Source organism: Callorhinus ursinus, unplaced genomic scaffold, assembly GCF_003265705.2.
Source record: "Callorhinus ursinus isolate GAN/ISIS: 27379988/994484 unplaced genomic scaffold, GSC_fseal_2.0 scaffold16, whole genome shotgun sequence".
Taxonomy (NCBI): Eukaryota; Metazoa; Chordata; class Mammalia; order Carnivora; family Otariidae; genus Callorhinus; species Callorhinus ursinus.
The window spans coordinates 36,762,605-36,782,308 of record NW_027397078.1 but is presented as its reverse complement, the minus strand read 5'-3'; the positions used below and the strand labels follow the sequence as shown (position 1 = coordinate 36,782,308).

General features: G+C 42.5%; 1 protein-coding gene across 9 annotated transcripts in view; it reads right to left on the bottom strand.

The window, feature by feature from the left end:
• The window catches only part of MID1 (midline 1), a 591,209-nt gene that overhangs the window by 64,622 nt on the left and 506,883 nt on the right, over positions 1 to 19,704 (bottom strand). For all 9 annotated transcript variants that reach the window (XM_025857736.2, XM_073902107.1, XM_073902106.1 and 6 more), the window contains one exon: positions 9,494 to 9,589. In XM_025857736.2, coding sequence (XP_025713521.1) covers positions 9,494 to 9,589 — 96 coding nt within the window. The remainder of the gene's footprint in view (positions 1 to 9,493; positions 9,590 to 19,704) is intronic.

The following is a 19,704-nucleotide window of genomic DNA, read 5'->3' as shown; positions in this document are numbered from 1 at the left end:
AAGAAGAGGAGGAAGAAGAAGAAGAAGAAGAAGAAGAAGAAGAAGAATGAAGCTATCCATGCTTACTTGCTCTCCCCTATGGTTTTCTTCTGCAATGGTGGTGGTGGTGGTGGTGGTGGTGAAAGTGATGAGGGTGGTAGGAGGGAAACTGCAGAGCACTATCAGTGTACAAGCTGGGCTTTGCCAAAAGGACAGTGAAAAGTGAATTTAACCTGGTCTGGAAGAGAAAAGGAAAGATCATAGAATTCAGATGTCTGTCAGTTGCCGATTTTGAGGTATGGCTGTGTGTGTGTGTGTGTGTGTGTGTGTGTGTGTGTGTGTGTGTGTGTGTGTTTGGAGATCAAGAGAGTCTGATATTGGGGGAAAAAAAGAGAGAGCGAGTCTGATATTGAAAATGTCACCCCACAAACCATCTTCAGACCTAAGCTGACTAGCCATCCTCCATGTGTGAAAGTGTTCAAAAATGTTTCCCCCGACTTGATTCAGAGTGGCTACCTGGTTATTTTTGTCTTTTACAAACCAGAACGGATAGAAAGGCTATCCCAGAAAATCAAAAGGAAAGAGACAGATTTACAACAAGGGAATGGGGAAGACCCACCGTGACCTCCTTTAAGGGCTCAGCGATGACCCAATGGACAGTTCTCTAACCCTTGACTTCCCTCCGCCACCCGCACCCTCTGAGCCCTCTTCGGTGCCAGAGCCCTCGTGCTGGGAAGAGCTCCCAGGGTGCATCACCCACCCTGCTACGGCCCCCGGGGATTATGGCTGCTGAGATCTGCCATCGTACGAACGCTGTCCTGCGTATGGTCTTCTCAAGAAGGGTCCTTTCTCTGCCCTTCAGGATGAGAATTTATCTGACGTGCTGATCTGTGCAAATGCACTCACTAGTGACAGAGGGAGGGCAGAAGGAGGCAGCTGGTCTCTCTGGGAGGGTCCTGTTTCCTCATCAAGAGCCACGTGCTGTGTGCTAACAGCAGGAGATACTAGGAAAAGAAAGATACTGCCTTGCTTCCTGAGGAGTCTAACCGACTAGGAGAGGCAATTAGATGTGCACTTAAAGACCATGAGGATATTCGCCCAAGGACTGTATCTGTATCAACAAACCACTATGTAGTTTTCCTTAAGCTTTTAGAGTCAAGTTATGAATCTCATTATTCTATTCATATATCTAAGAAATTTTATAAAACCAAGAATAATCACTTTCAGGGGGGTCCCGAATCAATGTTTAACTCAACTTGAGCAGACATAACTCCATTAGTCAATGCCATACATAAATTTGTTGATTAAATTCCTGTACACATTTTTTTTTAATTGAGGTAAATTTACCGACAGGAAAATGCATCATTCTTAAGGGACAAGTCAATGGATTTTGATAACCAACATAACCAACAGCTTAATCCAGATATAAAAATATCTCCATCACCCAGAAGGTACCCCCGGAGCCCCTCTTCGTCTGTTCTCACCCCCATGGGTAACCACTGTTCTGATTTTTATCGCCAAATTCCTGTAACATTTTAAATTGCATTTACAAATGTAACATATTCAACTTACTTTATAAGCACTTTAAATGCCTAACAGGGTAAAATTAAAACCCTAACAAGGTAAACCTTCTCACATCCTTAAGTAGCTCTTAGAAATCTAATAAACGGAACTTACAAATGTAGTGAAACTCAAGTTCTCAACATTCCGACACTGGTTTGAAACAAACTATTTTATACTTTTTAACTTAAAAATCACAGGTCTAAAATAAATTACATGTTTCAGATTGAGAACTCCCTTAGGAATCTAAGCTTTTAATCATCTCTTTCAACTCCATCACCTGATTTGGGCAGCTGACGTTCAGCAACCACTCCGGTTGCTTTATTATTTGGTTTGATTCAATCCCCAACCCCCCCCCCCCCACTTTTTTTACTGTCTGAATCTTGTTATGTCTGCCTACACGTCACATTTCCACAGTCATCTGAATGACATTTGCCTCAAAACGCTATTGTGATGGTAGGAACTTGCTAAGTGGTCGTTTTTGTTTTTGTATACATCTGCGTAAGTGTTGCCACTTTTGCCTTCCCCACACCACAGGGAACACGTTGCTGAGGACCTGTAAGACTCGATTCAGTAATCACCTTCTAACACCTGCAGGGACCACAAGGCGCCACCTTCCCAACCGAAGTAAACAGACGGAAGGCTTTCTTGGACTTATCACGGCCCCAAACTGAGCTTGCCTGGTCAGATTATTAGGCTACTAGGATAGTTTTCATCACCTCACGTATATAAACCTGACGTTCTATCTAGTGAAAATACTTTTAAAAGCGTAGTAAAAGCTCTATCATAAATTCCCAGGTTGGGAATTTACCTCCTTTGGTTGTAAAAATCTTTATTTGTGTGGCTCCGCACTGAAAGCTTTCTACATTCAATGGTAGCCTCGGGCTTTTTAAATAGCTGGATTTAAAATTTCATATTTCTGTTTCAAACAAAAATAATCAATGCTACAATTGTGCTCTTGTTAACGAACCCTTTATATGCATGACTCAATTATTTTGCTGGAGTGTTTCAAAATTAGAACAGAGCTCTTCAGTTTTCCCTATAACATTTAGCAATTAAAAATAGAAAATCAAATGAAGGTGAAAGATGATGTGTCCCATTTCTCTCCCACTCTGTAATTACCTTATGTACAGAGATAATTTCAACTTGATCACCATAAAAAGCAATTTTATATTCATTTGTTGAGAACACAACTTAAACTAGGTATTGAGACCCAGAAACAAAAGACGCTAGTTCAGTAACAAAATGATGGACTGATGGTTGGAATCAGGCTCATCTCTGAATGGCATGAACAGGCACAATCACGAGACTTAATCTTCTACCTGACAGTCACCTTCTCATCTGGGATGGTTCCTCTCACACCTCTGACTCTCTGAGCTGGATCTGTCCAACTCACCGCTATCCTGTGTGACAACTACAATAGCCATTGGTTTAGATCTGTCATTACCCATTCTTACTATTCTTTACATCATGCCAGAAGCATCCCTACTGCTCTAGTTAAGCGTCTAAATATTTCAAGGCAAGGAGGCTGTGTGTGGAATGGTCTAAGGGAGACGTGATGAAGAATCCCTCTATCACGGGGAGAGACCACATTGAGATACATGCCTTCTCCCTTTTTCCCACTGCTCATCCACTGGGCCCCCAATTAAGGCCAATTCTTTCACACTTAAGTATTAGCCTTGGAACTCTGCATCGCTAAGTTCAAATATGCCCAAGGAATTATCTTCAGAGGCACGGACATGTGCTCACACTCCAATCCAAGCCACCTGGGAGGATTCTGAATATGACACAATGGTTCGTTCCATCCAAGCTGGAAAGAATAGCAGATGAGAAGAGGTTTGGGTCATGGTTTTAAAAGACTTTCAAAGCGGAAACTTGGGAATGTTATTCCGAGAGTAATACCAAACTGACCAAACCTTATAGTCATTCATTCCTAAAATGCATCTCTTATTCCAAAACAAGAGAAGACTGGAACACTTTCTACTGATCTCTTCTCACTATTCCTCATGAATATACCTAAGAAGGTAACAGGATCCAATGCTTCTGAATCTCTTTTTTTTTTTTTTAAGGCAAGAGCACTGAATTTAGGGGAAGACATTCAAGTGTGTGTTACATACCCCTTTATTTTTTTAAAGATTTTTTTTTTTTATTTATCCATTTGAGAGAGAGAGAGCACAAGCTGGGGGGAAGGGCAGAGGGAGAGGGAGAAGCAGGCTCTCCGCTGAGCAAGGAGCCCGATGCGGGGCTCGATCCCAGGACCCCGGGATCGTGACCTGAGCTGAAGGCAGACGCTTAACCAACTGAGCCACCCAGGCGCCCCTGCATACTACTTTAATAAACAATTACATTTAATCTCCTCGGAGAAAGGTTAAGTTTGTTTCATGAGCTGTCAATTTTAGCAAACTTGGTGGAGTAAACTGGATACACAGCCATGATACACATGCAGTGGCCAATCCTCTCCGGAGAGAATGGGGTTCTGTGCAGCCCAGGAGTTCTTGTCTGTCCTGGGAATCCTAAAACTTGAACTTGGGAGAGCAGCCTTTACCACAGTGGTTCATAATCCAGTTTTTGAGTGCCACCATATTTGTACTATTCCATTATCATCATTCCAGAGCCGTCTACATGGAGACCCCATGGATGACTGTGGGCTGCCTGATGTGCCTTAATGAGGCCAGAATCCGACTCTCATTATACCTTGAGAGCATTCTCTCAAGGGCTCAGATGGGGTGGGGATCTAACCCTTATCTGCAGGGGACAATGGGTTACGACCTGGCACGTTCGAGTTGGCCCCCGGCATGACATAGGTGATCCAAGATCAGACACATTGTCCACAAGACACAAACAGCAAATTTAGTGTTCAGACGCTGGTCTTTATCCAATGGCTGTAGACGAAGCAATTGCCAAGGTTTTCCATACAGAAGGAGAGAATGCTTTTGCGTAAACCGGCATAATAAAATAATTTAAACTTAAAACTTCATCTTTCTTTTTACCCCAGTGGTCTCCCCCCCTTATTTCAAAGCTTACAACTGAATGCTCTTTGGATGTGGTGAATGATGGGAAAAGTCTTTCACAGACCCCTATCTGTTTTCCCAAATCAATTTTTTTTTAACCATTTCTCACAAGCTACTGTAACACATCACCCTCCTCCCTTTCAATTTATGGAGCCCCAATATCTGGGCAAAAATTGAATTAAATGGCACTTAGTTCACCCCCAAGAAGTTTGTCACTTCACGTGCCATCTAGCAGTGGAAGAACTCACAGAAGCCAGCAAGACAGCAAGGTTTCCATTAAAATCAAAGAAACGGATAATTTAAAAACTTAGTGCAAAAAACAATGGCAAAAGGAATTTGTTTGTTTGTTTGTTTTTAAGCAATTACAGGACACCCCGGGTGGCTCGGTCGGTTAACCATCCGCCTTCAGCTCAGGTCGTGATCCGGGGGTCCTGGGATTGAGTCCCAGGGGCCGGCTCCCTGCTCAGCAGGGAGTCTGCTTCTCCCTCGCCCTCTGCCCCTCCCCCACCACTCATGCTTGTTCTCTCTCTCGAACAAATAAATAAAATCTTTAAAATAAAATAAAATCAAAAGTAATTACAAACAAGGCAAGATAAGCCAAAGGGGCTAATGCCAGGACTTAGGCAGGATGCTGGCTTGGGGAAAGTACCCTTCTAGGATGAGCTTGGGCAAGGACGGTGAGGTCAGATGAGCCTTTATTTTCTCCATGCTGCTCTGGCAATTAATTAGTCACCGTTCCCCAGGTTTTCTTTACCATCTCTCTGTGTATTTAGTCACTGGTCACCTTTAATTTCCCAAATGAACATCTCGGTTGTGTCCAGGTGTTGTAGGCCCCGTGAAAGAACTTGATTCTCAGAACGTGTCGAGAATTTGATACATATCATTATGTGCCTAGCTAATAAACTAGGCCCTCTGATTTTTTAAAATAAAACAGGGAGGAGGATGAGGCGATGAAGAGAAACTGTCCATATCTGACCCAGAACTGGTAAGTTCCGTGGCTCACCCAAATTTTGATCACTTCTCAGAGGCTTGTCCCGCATCCCATAGATAACTAACGCTAAACTCATTCCAGGGGATTCTCTACTGTCCAATGCTCCTGAAGAAAACAAAACCCAGTGGCCCCAAACCCACTCGTTTCTAGAATCCCAGCCACCACATTCCACACACATTTCTTGGGAGTCTACCTGAAACTGCTCTTTCCATGCCTCTCCCTCCTGAGTCCTGAGCTGCCTCGGCCTTCATTCCGTCCGTTCACTAGTTTTAAAAAAGATTTGGTACTCACTATCAAAAAGCCATTTCATTTGCTTACCCTCACTGTGAAAACAAGTTACGAAAACAATGGGGATGGGGGGAGACCTTCCAACTCTTTTCATTCTCAAGAAAAGCAGAAGTGAATCCCAGGAAGGAGGTGTGGACTTATAAGGATGTGGCATTTCCTCAGGATTTGGTGGGAATTCATTGATTTGATTTACAACAATCGAGAGTCGCCTCTGTGCTTGGAGCTTTTCGCTCCAGCTGGTGTGGGGATTATTTTCCCTCGGAATGCTCAGCCCCAAATACAAGGACACCTTCAGGAAGAGGAAAAGGAAGAAATACAGTCTCGGAACCTCGGATGTGAACCAGGAAATTCTTGTCCACTGCACTGATTTAAAAGTGCCTAACAAATTCCACTAGCTTTTTGGAGTTTACTCGTGTGCTCCGAGGTTCCTCCCTGGATGCGCGCTCAGCGCCTTTTGCACGAAGATATCCATATTAGTTCTCCATTAGCCCAAAATATCCTTTACTGAAGAGAATTAGGGATGCCGGTTGTAACTGGGAAAGGTACCCAGGTTTTTGTGCTCCTCGAACCCTCACTAAACCTTCAGGACCCAGTAAAGTTCAGAGAGTGATGCGATTATTAAAGCCCACCCCATTCTCATCGCCCAAAAGCCGGTTCCTACTGATCCCCCTCACACACTTGGTTCCCACAGGGCGATCTACTTGCTTTGTGTACATACACTCCTTAGTCTTCTATCCACGTGCCTTGGTTTGCCCTGTAGGTAGTGCCTGTCCTGTCTCTCCACATGCCCAAGTGCCACCTGCTTCTCAGAAATTCCAAGTCCTGCGTCCACACTTCTCCTACAGCCAGTAGTTTTCTATTTTGCATTGCCGTTATTCTTTGGTCTTGGGCAGGATGGTAAGCTCCCTGTGGGCCGGTCCCTTGGCGTCTAGTACAATGTGACGCACACACAGCGGATGCCCCCCGCACGTGAGCAGAGCGAACAAGCTAGGGTCACACTTGAACAAACCGAAGTGACTGGCCAGAGGCTAAAATTTACGCCCTCTCCCAGAAATATCTGTGCAGTGAACACAACTCCTGGATCAACGGGGATTAGAACAGGAAGAGCAGAAGTCATGTTAAACTCAATTATCCAAAACCGGGAAATAAGGCAAAAAGAAGACTGCGAGTCCTTTTGGGGTCGTACTAGATCGTAGTAGGTCGTACTAGATCATACTAGATCGTACTAGGTCGTACTAGATCGTACTAGGTCGTACTAGGTCGTACTAGATCGTACTAGGTCGTACTAGGTCATACTAGGTCGTACTAGATCGTACTAGGTTGTACTAGATCGTACTAGATCGTACTGGCGCATAATCCACCAAGGCAGCCTAAGGAAGGGTCATGTAACTCTCCAGGCTGGCAGGTCACAGAGTTGGGCTTTACTCCTGATCCAGCCTTAGTCGCTGCAAAGTTAAACAATAACTTGGAGAAAACGGATGTTATACAACTCATTTTGCCCAGACATTATGACTTTCCTGCCCTTTGGGTCATGAAGCAGTTTTGCATCTAACTTAGCTCCTGTATCCTAGCGCCCTTCTCCCCGCACGGTGCCCCCTGCGCCCCCCCGTGCGGGGGTATCGGCTTCTGCTCTGTTCCTTTGGGCTAGCTGACCGCCTGGCTGCCCCTTTCAACAATGCCTTAAATAAGACTTCAAGAGACTCACTGGATTATTGTATGAGAACCGGATGCTCCATTTTTTGAAAAATTACGCTCTGAGACTCTTAATAATTATAAGGGACACATAATAAAAACAGTAAAAAGATAGGTGCCTCCAGTATCATTCTCCTACTCATAATTAATTTTAATATTTATCTAGAATATATTTCCCAAATACCAGATTTATTCACTCACAAGGATTCATTTCCATTCCTAAGGCTTTATACAGGAACACAGTGAAAGGAATGCATACTCTTTACTCCTTGTAAATAACCTCCAATGGCACATACAATCAATGCAGTAATAGCTTTATTTAAAAAGCCTCTATCTCATCTAAATATCTAGTCTTTTGGAATAAAAATAAAATCTGCTGGTAAATTTCTATCTATCATTTGAAATTACTGAACGTTACAGAAAGTCATTTTCCATGTTAAAATGAATAGCATTTTGTAAATTCAAGCCATACTAATATTGCATTAGGATCAAGACAGTTGTTCTGAAATCACTACAGGCCATAATAGAAACCAGACACTAAATGCTTTAAGAAGTAACTAGCTGAAATTGAATGAAATAATCACCCAATCCATAAAGCCTTTGTAAGATTTCCCCATAAAACACAGGTAATTTTTTTTTTTACCAAAGAGAAATTATTCTTTCTTATTGTCATAAACATCAAATGCCATCACATCATAAAAATAAAATATAGCACATGGATCATTCCATTTTGTTCATCCATTTATTCCTGTAACACATATTCACTGTGCCCTACGATAATGAAAACATTATGCTTGTTCACTGTTATTTACCATGTTGTTTAATCAACAAGGCTCAAAATGGTCCCTGGAGAGACCCTTGCCAAAAGCAAATCCATTCTTTTTTTTTTTTTTTTAAGATTTTATTTATTTATTTATTGGAGAGAGGGGGAGAGAGAGCGCACGAGTTGGGGAGGAGCAGAGGGAGAGGGAGAAGCTGAGCACAGAGCCCGATGCAAGGCTTGATCTCACAACCCTGAGATCATGACCTGAGCTAAAATCAAGAGTTGGATGCTCAACCGAATGTGCCACCCAAGCACCCCAAAAGTGAATCCATCCTAAGCAGAGGGTTAGAAAGATCTGGGTTCTGCAATTCGTCCTTGGTGTCACTGCCACCTGCATACTCTTGACTTAATCCCGACGGTGATCCGTTTCATGGAAACGTATCTGACAACTAAGATGCATTTAATGTGCATCTGCAGTGGATTGAACTGTGGCTGCCCCAGAAAGATTATGTCCAAGTCCTAACCTCCGGTATCTGCAAATATGACCTGGTTTGGAAACAGGGTCTTTGCATATGTAATCGAGTTAAAGTGAATTCACCCCGGGGTTAGGATGGCCCCAATCCAATGACTGGGGTCCCTGTGAGAAGGGGATTTGGACGCAGACACAGAGACACACAGGGAGAAGGCCATGGGACCACAAAGGCAGAGGTGAGAGGGCTGCAGCTACAAGCCAAGAACTCCAAGAATTGCCTGGAACTACTAGAAGGTGGGAAGAGGCATGAACTTGTCCTCCCTAGAGCCTTCCGAGGGAGCAGGGCTTGATTTTGAACTATGAGAGAATACGTTGCTATCATCTTACGCCATCCAAGTCCGGGGTGATTTGTTACAGCAGCCCCAGGGAAACTGATACAACACCTTTTATACGGGGCTTTTTTGGATGCTCTTTGTAAAGGTGGTTAAAATCTACAATACTAGGAATGCTAAGTAAAGGAGAGCTGTCATGGTGGCAGCGGGGGTGGGACAAAGTAGTGCATGGGGAGAGAGTCTCCGAGATTCTAGTTCCTTCCAATTCTGTCCATCTTTTATATTTGGCTTCAGCAAAAGATCTAATTTTGAAAAGATTCCCATCTTAAAAATGTAAAGGCGAGGAGGGTATAAAACCATGGGCTAGCAGTTTTCATGGGCAACACAGCACACAGTGACACTCACCTCCACATGCTGACAGGTTTGGATGAGTTTAGCCAAAAGGGTCTCCAGTTCCGTGTTCCTCTTGATAAGGCTGGTGAGGTTACTCTCCAAGTTTTGCTGTTCAGAAAGAGAAGAAAAATATTATTCTGCATCCCGAAAATGTTATGCTGTATCCTGAAGTATTACATACTTTTAATAACAAAATTACTCATATTCAGGAAAATCTGATCTCTTTTGCAGAAACCTCAATGAAATTTATGGAGCTTTAAGCATTTATAGATTTTTTTTTAAGATTTTATTTATTTATTTGAGAGAGAAAGCAAGCACAAGCAGGCAGAGGGGCAGACGAAGACGGAGCAGACTCCCTGCTGAGCAGGGAGCCCGATGTGGGACTCGATCCCAGGACCTTGGAATCATGACCTAAGCCAAAGGCAGATGCTTAACTGACTGAGCCACCCAGGCGCCCCACATTTATAGATTTAAACTTGACTTTGAGGAGCTGCATTTAAAAGAACCTTTAAAAAAGGTTCAAATTTCATTCTTTTTGTTCCTGCTTCTTGTACGAACCCGGGCACATTTACCTGAATAATTAGCTATAGGTGGTGAACTAGGTGAACTAGAAAGGAGGTAATTGGATTTCTAGTTCTTTACCTGAATCAGACATGGCAATAATATAAGGAGTATATTCCCACAGCAAATCAACTATTACTGGATTTTTAGGATTTACCATTTTACGGGCAGGCTGAGGTCAGTCCCTCAGAGGAAGGTTTGCATTATCTGGCTATCACTGACATTATGACTATTGATAGGCATTTGTAAGATATAAGAAGTCCCATCATGCACATTTACTCACTCATAGTACATTTTATTGTACATGCTTCTATTCTTTGTCTACCAACCTATCAATGCCAGATTAAATTTCCTTGAATGCCACAGTTTTCATATAACTATCCGGCTTACAAATCTAGAATTATTCCCTATTCCTTTAGAACATCAAATTTAAAGTCCCCTGCAATGACTATTAAATCTAATTTTCAACCACAATAACCCGCTTCTCGTTCTGTATGCTCTTCATTGATGCCATTCATATATTTAGCTATTCACACAAGTATTTACTGAGCTTCTACTAAATGCCAGACTCTGAGAGATACTGGGGAAACACAAATAAAAACTCCCTACTCCTTGTCCACGAGGAGATGCAACTGGGGGAAAGATGCTGTGAACGAGTCAAGGGGCAGAGGTCGGGGCTACCCGGAGAAGGTTTCCCGGACGACACATTCTTTCCGCTGAGGCTGGAAGGATGGGTTTGGAGTTTTTGGTGAACAGCAATGGGAACTTCTTGGGAAGATGGGATGGAGGTAGAGGTGGCCACAGGCAGGGAATAGAACAATGTCATGGACCAAGATCAGGGCAAAGGATTAGGGCAGACATTTTTAACAGTTTTAACGGCTAGACAATTCCACAAATACAGTGAAAAGACGGAATGGAAGGAAATTTCATGGAAAAGAAAATAGATCGAGGATTTGTAATGCCATCTGCAAAAAGGGATTTGAAAAGAGTACAGGTGGGGGGGGCGCCTGGGTGGCTCAGTTGGTTGGGCGACTGCTTTCGGCTCGGGTCATGATCCCGGAGTCCTGGGATCGAGTCCCACATCAGGCTCCCCGCTCAGCGCGGAGTCTGCTTCTCCTCTGACCCTCTCTCCTCTCATGCTCTCTCTCACTGTCTGTCTCTCAAATAAATAAAATTTTTTAAAAAATTTAAAAAAAAAAGAGTATGGGGCCATTTTGAAAATCAGTAATTTCATCAAGGTGATAATAGTTCACTATGCCACGAAATTAATTTCTGAAAGCATTTACTCTTTCTGCTTTCTGAAATGTTAGATTTAGAAAAGTAGATTCAGGAAAAGAGTCACTTTTATTTAAAGCTTAAAATGCATACATCAGAAACAGAAATCTCTCTGGTCATTCTTAAACAAGTTCTGCTTATTAATCTGGTCTTTATCCTATTGCCCAATTTTTTCATTTCAATGACCACATTTTTCATTTCCAGTGGATTCTTCATCACATCTCCCTCTCCTTGACTTACTTTCTCTTCTTCTTCCCAGGATGCAATTCCCTCCTTCATAAGTTCAAGAGGACTAAACACACTTAATTATTCTTAAGCTTACTTGAAAAAAGGCAATTCCCTATTTTCCTGTGTTTGTGCAATGTTTCCCGAGAGTCTGATTTTATCTCGTATCTTACAATTTCTGTCCGATAGCTCATCTGATGGGAACTTTGCTCCCTGGGCTGGGGTCCGGGGATTGGCACAGCACAGCCAAGTGAACTACCCACTCGGATGCTGGGGTGTGAGGTCATTTTCCCAGAGAGAGCGCTCCTGCAGGGCACCCGTGTGTTAGAGAGGCACAGATCCGGGTTTGACTCCGTGCCTGCCTGAGGCATTCTGTCCCCGAGAATTCTGTCTGGCTCCAATTCCAGAGAAGGTGGGAGGGACCCTTTGAGTCCGCTGTGTCCACGGGGAGTCCTGGCCTCCAGGTGTATGGGCCCGTCTGAGGCTCCTGCCCCGTGCACGACACTCTCCACCATGTTCCCGCTCGGGGTCCCCACCACCCCGGCTCATCTCCACTTCTGAGTAGCCCAGCTTCAGCCTTCCCCCGCCATTCTGCATCTCCTTTCACTTCCGGTCCTTGGAGACTTTCCATTTATGTTTAAACTTGGTTATTATTCTTCAAAATCCATTTGAAAATATTTTATCTGTAGTTCTCATGTGTTCAGAATTAAGAGGGAGGTTTGGCACATATTTCATTGGGACTGGAAGACCAGCAAGCACACTTCGATTTTGGCTTTGAAACACTCAAAGCGTCTCAAGTACAAATATTTTAAGGGAGAAAAATGACTATTGCCCACTTAAAGGATGGGATACCTTAACAGAAAGTCAGGGAAGGAGCCAGACAGAGTGATTAAGGTTCAAGTTAACGCTCTCATGGTTGCATCAAAGAAAACCTTGCTTTCAAAGCTCTTAACAATAAGAACAACAACAACGCAGACAACAGCCAAAAGTTTTTCTGTTTGGATGAAATGAATCACAACCACTAATCATTTTATGGTCAGAGACTAGAGAATAATTTTGAGGCATTCCATTATTCAGTGTCCTTGATCTAGATGTGACCACTTTACGGTATATTTGTCAACTTCTTTTGGTATGTTAATCTTAGGGAATCTTTTTCCTTGTCTTTTTGGCTGACCCTTCTGAGCAGGACATTTCTAGGGAAATACATCAACTAACTGTTTACACTTCAGTGATCATAGGTATGATTTTTCTAAAGCTAGTCAGCAAAAGAGAGCCAAACAAATAGAATCTAACACATTTAGATTTTACAAACATCTGCTTGCTTCCCCTCCTTTTATTAAGTATACATCATGTATAAAAATCTGTTTTTAATCAACTAATATGTAGACTAAAGCCTGTGGTTTAAACACATTGACCTATCTAGATCCTTTGGGGTTATTCAAATTTAAATAGTACAAGTGTTACTGAAGTCCACAAAGAATTACCGAGTCACTTACAAGCATAATAAAGGGAAATGAAGCTGGGAGAGAGACTTGTTTCCAAGAAGTACCAAAGGGACTGACAACACTTCTGAAGAGAGCCCGGGTAATGGGAGGTAACAAAATCCAGTCTTCAGTGAACCATGCATCCATAAGCTTCCACTACAGGGACTTCTGTGGAGTTTTCGAGAATTTAACTGGATCGCTCACATCCTGTGTGGCGGTCAGCAGGTCCTATAACCTCCTCATTTTGACTGCACTTTGTGCAAAAGAGAGATAATACTTTTTGGCATAAGAGTCTTGGGACTAAGGGTATAGAAGTATCTACTTCCCTATGGATATCTAAGGAATTCTACAGAGTACCAAAAAAATAGTTTTCGTTTCCTCTTCTCACCTCGAAAACGTTGGTACATTTACATCTCCTTACGGAGCCGAGCTTTGTAGAGATCCAAGGAGTCGGGCCTGAGTGACCACACATGCAGAGGGTGAGGGAGACTGGGGCTACCATTCCAGCTCAATTCTCCTGGCCAGACGCCGCCTGGGCCCAGTTTCCCCATCCATGGTGTGTGGGTACGGATAGATCTCCCTATCTGTGCGATTGTTAAGCTCAGGGGAGGAAATGGACACATACACCAGGAACCATACAAATGTTTGTTGAAATCATGAATTATGGGAGAAAACATTCAGTTTGGTGTCAGTACCAGGCACTAGAGGGGCCCAACCCCGGGCCTCAGGCAGTCCCCACTCTCGAGCTTGCTGGTGGCTTTTGGCTGCCAAGCACCTGTTCTTTTAGGCACCAGGGTTTTATTGGGCCCCCGGCAGGGCAGGCTGGGGGGCTGGGGGGAACGAGGGAAGGCTGATGCCTCTAGGAGCAGCCTTCAGTCAGCGACTACTGGCAGTAGGTGGATGAAAGCCCAGCTTCCCCAACCTCCTGGGTGGGACCCCCCCCCCCCCCGAGTCATGACCCAAAAAGTCTTTCAGAGAGCCCCCCTGAGAGAACCCAGGTGCCTGTGGTGACAAGCGGCTCGCGTCCACACCCTCTTTCCGCTTCCTCCCCTCCTTGGTCCCACCTCCCCTCTCCCTTCTGGCTGCTTCCCGGGTCACCTTCCAACATGGATTCTGAGCCAGCGTCCTTTTCTGGAAGAACTCGACTAAAACCTTATTAGGAAAATAATCCTAAGCCATTATTGGTGCGTATTCCTTCTTATGAGGAGTAGCCAAATTAACAAAAGATTTTATTGTTTTTGAAAGACATCCACAAATACAAGAGATTGTTTTCTCTTCCTCCACCTCCCGTCTTTCTTTTCTTTTCTCGTTAAGATTTTATTTATTTATTTGAGAGAGAGAGAGAGAGAGAGAGCTGGAGGAGGAGCAACAGAGGAGGAGGGAGAGGGACAAGCAGATTCTGCACTGAGCGTAGAGCCCGATGCGGGGCTCGATCTCCGGACCCTGAGATCATGAGCGGAGCCGAAACTAAGAGTAGGATGCTTAACCGACTGAGCCACCCGGGTGCCCCCCTCCACTCTTTCTAGCTTTTTCTAGAGGTCACATATCCTCCAAATTCCAGGCTCTAACTCAGCAGTCACTGGAAATACAATGTCAGCCACAAATGCGAATCACATTTTAAATTTTCTAATAGTCTTGTTAAAAAAAAAAAAAAAGTAAAAAGAACCGGTTAAAATTAATTTTGAGAATATATTTTACTTAATTCAATATCCAAAATATCATTTCAACCTGTGATCAATATTTAAAAACTGATGAGCTGGGGCGCCTGGCTGGCTCAGCCGGTGGAGCGTGCGACTCTTGATCTTGGGGCTCTGAGTTCAAACCCCACGTTGGGTGTAGAGATTACTCAAGATGTTTTAAAAAAGCCTGATGAACTATTTTACATTCTTTTTCTTTCTTTCTTTTTACTAGGTCTTTGGAATCTGGTATGTTTTACACACGTAACACATCTCAATTCACACCAGTCACATTTCAAACACTCAGCGGGAACACACGCAGCTAGTGGCTCTCTTATTGAACAGCACAGCATTACAGTCTAGAACAGGGGTCAGCAAACTTTTTCTGTAAAGGGCCAGGTAGTAAATATTTTAGTTTTTATTGGCCATAAGCTCTCTGTTGCAACCGCTCAATTCTGTTGCTGTTTTAGCGAGAAAGCAGCCATAGACTCTACATAAACGGATGGGCAGGGCTCTGTTCCAATTAAACATTATTTACAAAAGCAGGTGGTGACTGAGATTTGGCCCGTAGGCCAAGCTCCTTCCTGGGCCTGGGCACATGCTCTTCCCTCTGGAATGCACCTGCAGAGCAGGAAATAATTCTACTACTAAGGAGAGGGGATAACGAAACCATAGTATATATTGAGTGCCTGCTGTATACCCATGACAGCTTAGTCCCTTCCCATTGTAAGTGCTCAAATATTTATTGCGGGAACAAGTAGCAGGGAAAACTGAATATCCACTGGACAACTCTTCTGAAATCTAATGTAGTAAATCAACTAACTAGTTAGTTCATTTAACAACTACTGCGGATTGTTAAAACATTGCCTTCCCCCCTTGAGGGCCTTTCTCGTTGGTAGCATTGAGTCTGAGCCCAAGAAGAGGGGCTTGACGATTGAAAAGCATTCTGAAAGGATGCTATGTAACTCCCTAAGACCACAAGGTTTCTGGAAAGGCAAATAATACACTACTGAACAAATTTTAATAAAGATGGGTTTATATAAATAGATAGTCTAGCAATCATCACGGACACATCTATTCCAAATTCCATCTAAAAGCAAAGTCAAGTCGCTCCTAGCCTTAACTCATGACCTCTTCCCCAGGTGTGTTTTCCATAGCACTGCTACTCTTCAAAGGGGAAGGATGTGCTAAGGATGTGTCTTTGTTGAGACGGATGAGGTTTTGTAAGCACACAACCGGCTGATGGAATTCAATGTGTGCCTCCTACCACCACCACCACCACCAAAGTACAGGAATACAAATAATTCAAGATGGTCCTTCTAAAAGTAAAGATACAAGGATGGTCCTTCTAAAAGGCAGATCTGGCTTCTTAATATTAAGCAATCGATAGGATACAAGTCAAACGTGGGAAAGGCCAAGCTGTAAACCACGTGTTGCTTAAAGATTGAGGCTGGCCCGCACACTTTTCTGCAGCGAGGATGATTAATTTTTCCTACAATTTTTGTTTTTCATGCATACACTGCTAATGCATTTTCACGGAGCCATACTCCACCTCCTTCACGTTAGGTAGTGTTCAGCGAGGCTCACTTGAACTGGTAATTTAACAATTTAACAATCCCTGGCGGGACAGCAGATTTCACATCAACCTCAATAGAAGCCTGTAGGCAGGGAGAGGGACACCAGCTGAAAATAGTAAATCCAACTTAACAGATGAGCTTTGTGCTTCTACACACACTGATACCTAATCAAATGGCAAGGTAAGCAGACAAAAATACTGCTAATTTTAGCCTTTGGAGACCTGTACCTAAGAGTCAGGTTGCAGGGAATTAATGCTTGTCATTGAGCACTACTATTAAAATGTATGCCTGAAACAGGAGATTTCAGTAATTCCTTTTGGGTTTATCCAGTCCTTAAAGAATGTTTGCTCTTATTCCGAAGTCAATGCTTTAGAATGTCTTTAAAGTATAATATTAAGTCTGGATACCTTTCAAGGCAAACACAGATCTCGCTTGTTTCAGTCCGTAATATTCAGAGCGACATTCAGGAACTGTGTTTGTAAGCTCTGACACCCAACACCACGACTCCAGCAAGATCAGGATACGAACACACCGAGTGCCACAATCCATATATTTTCTTCTAAGAAACTTTAATCACAATCCTTAATATGAAAACACACACCCGTATTAACACATGCCACCTGCATAAAAGCATAAATTCTTTATATGTAACTAAACACTTAAGATGTTTTAATTACCTTGCAGGAGTTTAAGGCTATCTTCAGGTTCAACTCACGACAGACCGCGAGTACGTGTGATTTATGCTGGGTTTAGTTTTTAATGCCTTTTTTCATTGGTTATGATAGTTAACATTTCCAAAGGCCCTGGCAAGACAGGCCGCCCAGGGAACTTCAAAAACATAATAAAACCCAATCTGCATACAAATTTAAGTCTAGTGTTCCATGGGCTACAATTTAAGCCATTTTGATACGCGATACTGTATTTACCTTGTCAGGTTTTATTTGATATTTCTATATTAACTCCACCGAATCTGCTCTGCATATTTATAAATTCCATCATCAGGAGTTCAGGGCTTATTATTCTAATCTGGTAGTCAATAATACACAGAGAACAATTTTTAAATACCATTTATGGTCTAGAATGGCTTTCAAATTTTGATGGAGATAAATTTCTATCTTTAAGAGTTATATTCACCTAGTTATAATTTTAGCAGAGCCGATGACAACTACTTAGTTATAGGTCCTAGAGATGTGAGCGGCCTTTCTTGTTCGCTCCTCGTCCCCTGGCCCAACTTCCGCCGATAATAAGAGAGGTGAGCAGCTGACCCATAACCACATTTGTCAGTTTTGAGAATCAATACTGAGGTGAAGGAAGCTGGATGATGAGGAACCTCTGAAAAATCTCAAATTTAGAAATAATTATCTCCATTGCAAAACTGATGCCTGCAGAGAAATGTTTCGGAGAAAAATGACTGTAGCTTTGATCAATGGAGCATTGCAGGAAGCATTTCCTAAGATCATGGCCTACGTAAAAGGGCCATGAAGGTCCCATTTGGCAGCTCTCCTGTTGCCCTTCCCTGCTCCTGTGCCCCTATTCAGGGTCTTGAATCAATCTCAACACAGCACATCCATGGGGTTGACTCAAGAGAGGTAACCAACTGTCGGTCAGGAATTAGATGGTGGAAAGATTATGGGACTATTGGAAAATAGACTAACAGTAGTTTATTATTTTTGCTCAAAAACAAAAAAAAAAAGCTTTCAAGTTGGGGAAAATATTAATCTCCTAGACCAGGGGTCGGCCCAGCTCGGCCCGGAGATCAAATTCCTGCCCGCCACCTGTGTTTGTATGGCTTACCAGCTAAGAATGCTTTTTTCATTTTTAAATGATCTTTAAAAATGAAAAGATAAAATTTTGTGACACGTGAAAAGTAAATGAAATTCAAATTTCGGTGTCCATAAAGTTTTACGGGGGCACGGATACCTCTCATTTGTTTATGGGTTATCTGCTGCTGCTTATGAGCTACAGTGACAGTGTTGATTACTGGCCCTTTACAGAAAATAGGCCTCTTTAGAAACAATAAAAATGTCTTTTAAAAAAATAATCTAAACATTTTTTATCAGTTAATACAGAGTGTTTGTTCTGTTGGTCCAAATCATTTTAAAATTGCAGTAATTCAAAAAAAATAAATAAATAACGTTGCAATGATTCAATTTCACGTTAACATTTTCAACCCCTACCACGGGAGCATAGACGTATGCCTAAAATTTCAGTCGTTCAGGTACTCAAAATTCTAAAGGTGAAGGCTCTTCTTGTCTCTTTTTGTTGGTTACCAAAATAATTTGTAACTCATAAAAGAAAAAAACAGCTTGAAATCATGGGTGAAATGCAAATGTCTGAATAAATTCCACTGTCGACTTTTGTTCAGAGAAGTGGAAGACTCGGGCCAGGAAAGAGTCAGAAAGGATCTTAACTGGAATCAAGGTTGTTACAGCAAGAGCATGGTCAAGAGTAGGTAAAGAAGGCAGCACAGCGCAAGGATCTGTCAGTTCTTTCCAATCTGTGAGTAAGTGTAAAGCGTTGGGTTGTAGGTACACACCGAATGCGGGATTACTCATCAGTTGCTTTTTCCATCAATTCGACTTTCCTCAGTCTTTTTTCTTAATCATAAAACACACCTCAAAGGGGGCCTTAGAGCACAGGATGATTAATGTCTATAAAATCCCGATACTGATGGATGTCATACACCTTGTTTGTATATGGTGCTGCAAGCTTTACTTCCTCCATCACTCAGAGATTGAATGATTTTGATCTTATCCCCTTTCCTCCATTTTAAGTAGATGAGGACATTGCTAGATACTCATTAACGAACATGTTCTGGCTTTTCTACTTAAATAGGGTTTTGACTGATACCATCAAACATTTTTACCAGACCTGAATGTCTCATGGCGAATGTTTAGCCGTCAATGAATGGAAATGCATTTTTGCTTGTTAAGATACTGTGGGAAGACCAAATCATCTTCTAAGCTAGTACTTCACATTCTGCGGATATTTTATTTTGGTTGAAGTGAATATATTGAATATATTTCAAGCAAAAATAGTTGGGTCTTTGATCTAATAAATCTGCATCAGTGACTTTGCTTTGATTCTACCGCGACATGTATGTCCTCCAATTGTTAGGTTTTAGAGAACCATGCCTTTTCTGGACCAGCTGCTGAAAATGATTATTAAAATTCAATACATGGTCAGCTTTGCTCTTGGATTTGCGGCATTCCCAGAAAGGATTCATATTGTTCACAAAATTCATATCCCCATCTGGGAGGGGCAAAGAAGTATTAAAGCCAAGGGAGGTTACACTCTTTGACTCAAAAAAAAAAAATGGATTAAAATTCCACTCCATCCAAAGGGGTCTGGTCTGTTAAGAATTTACAAAATCAATGTTATGTAAGAGAATTCCCCATTTGGGACAGCCTAGAGAATCAAGGAAG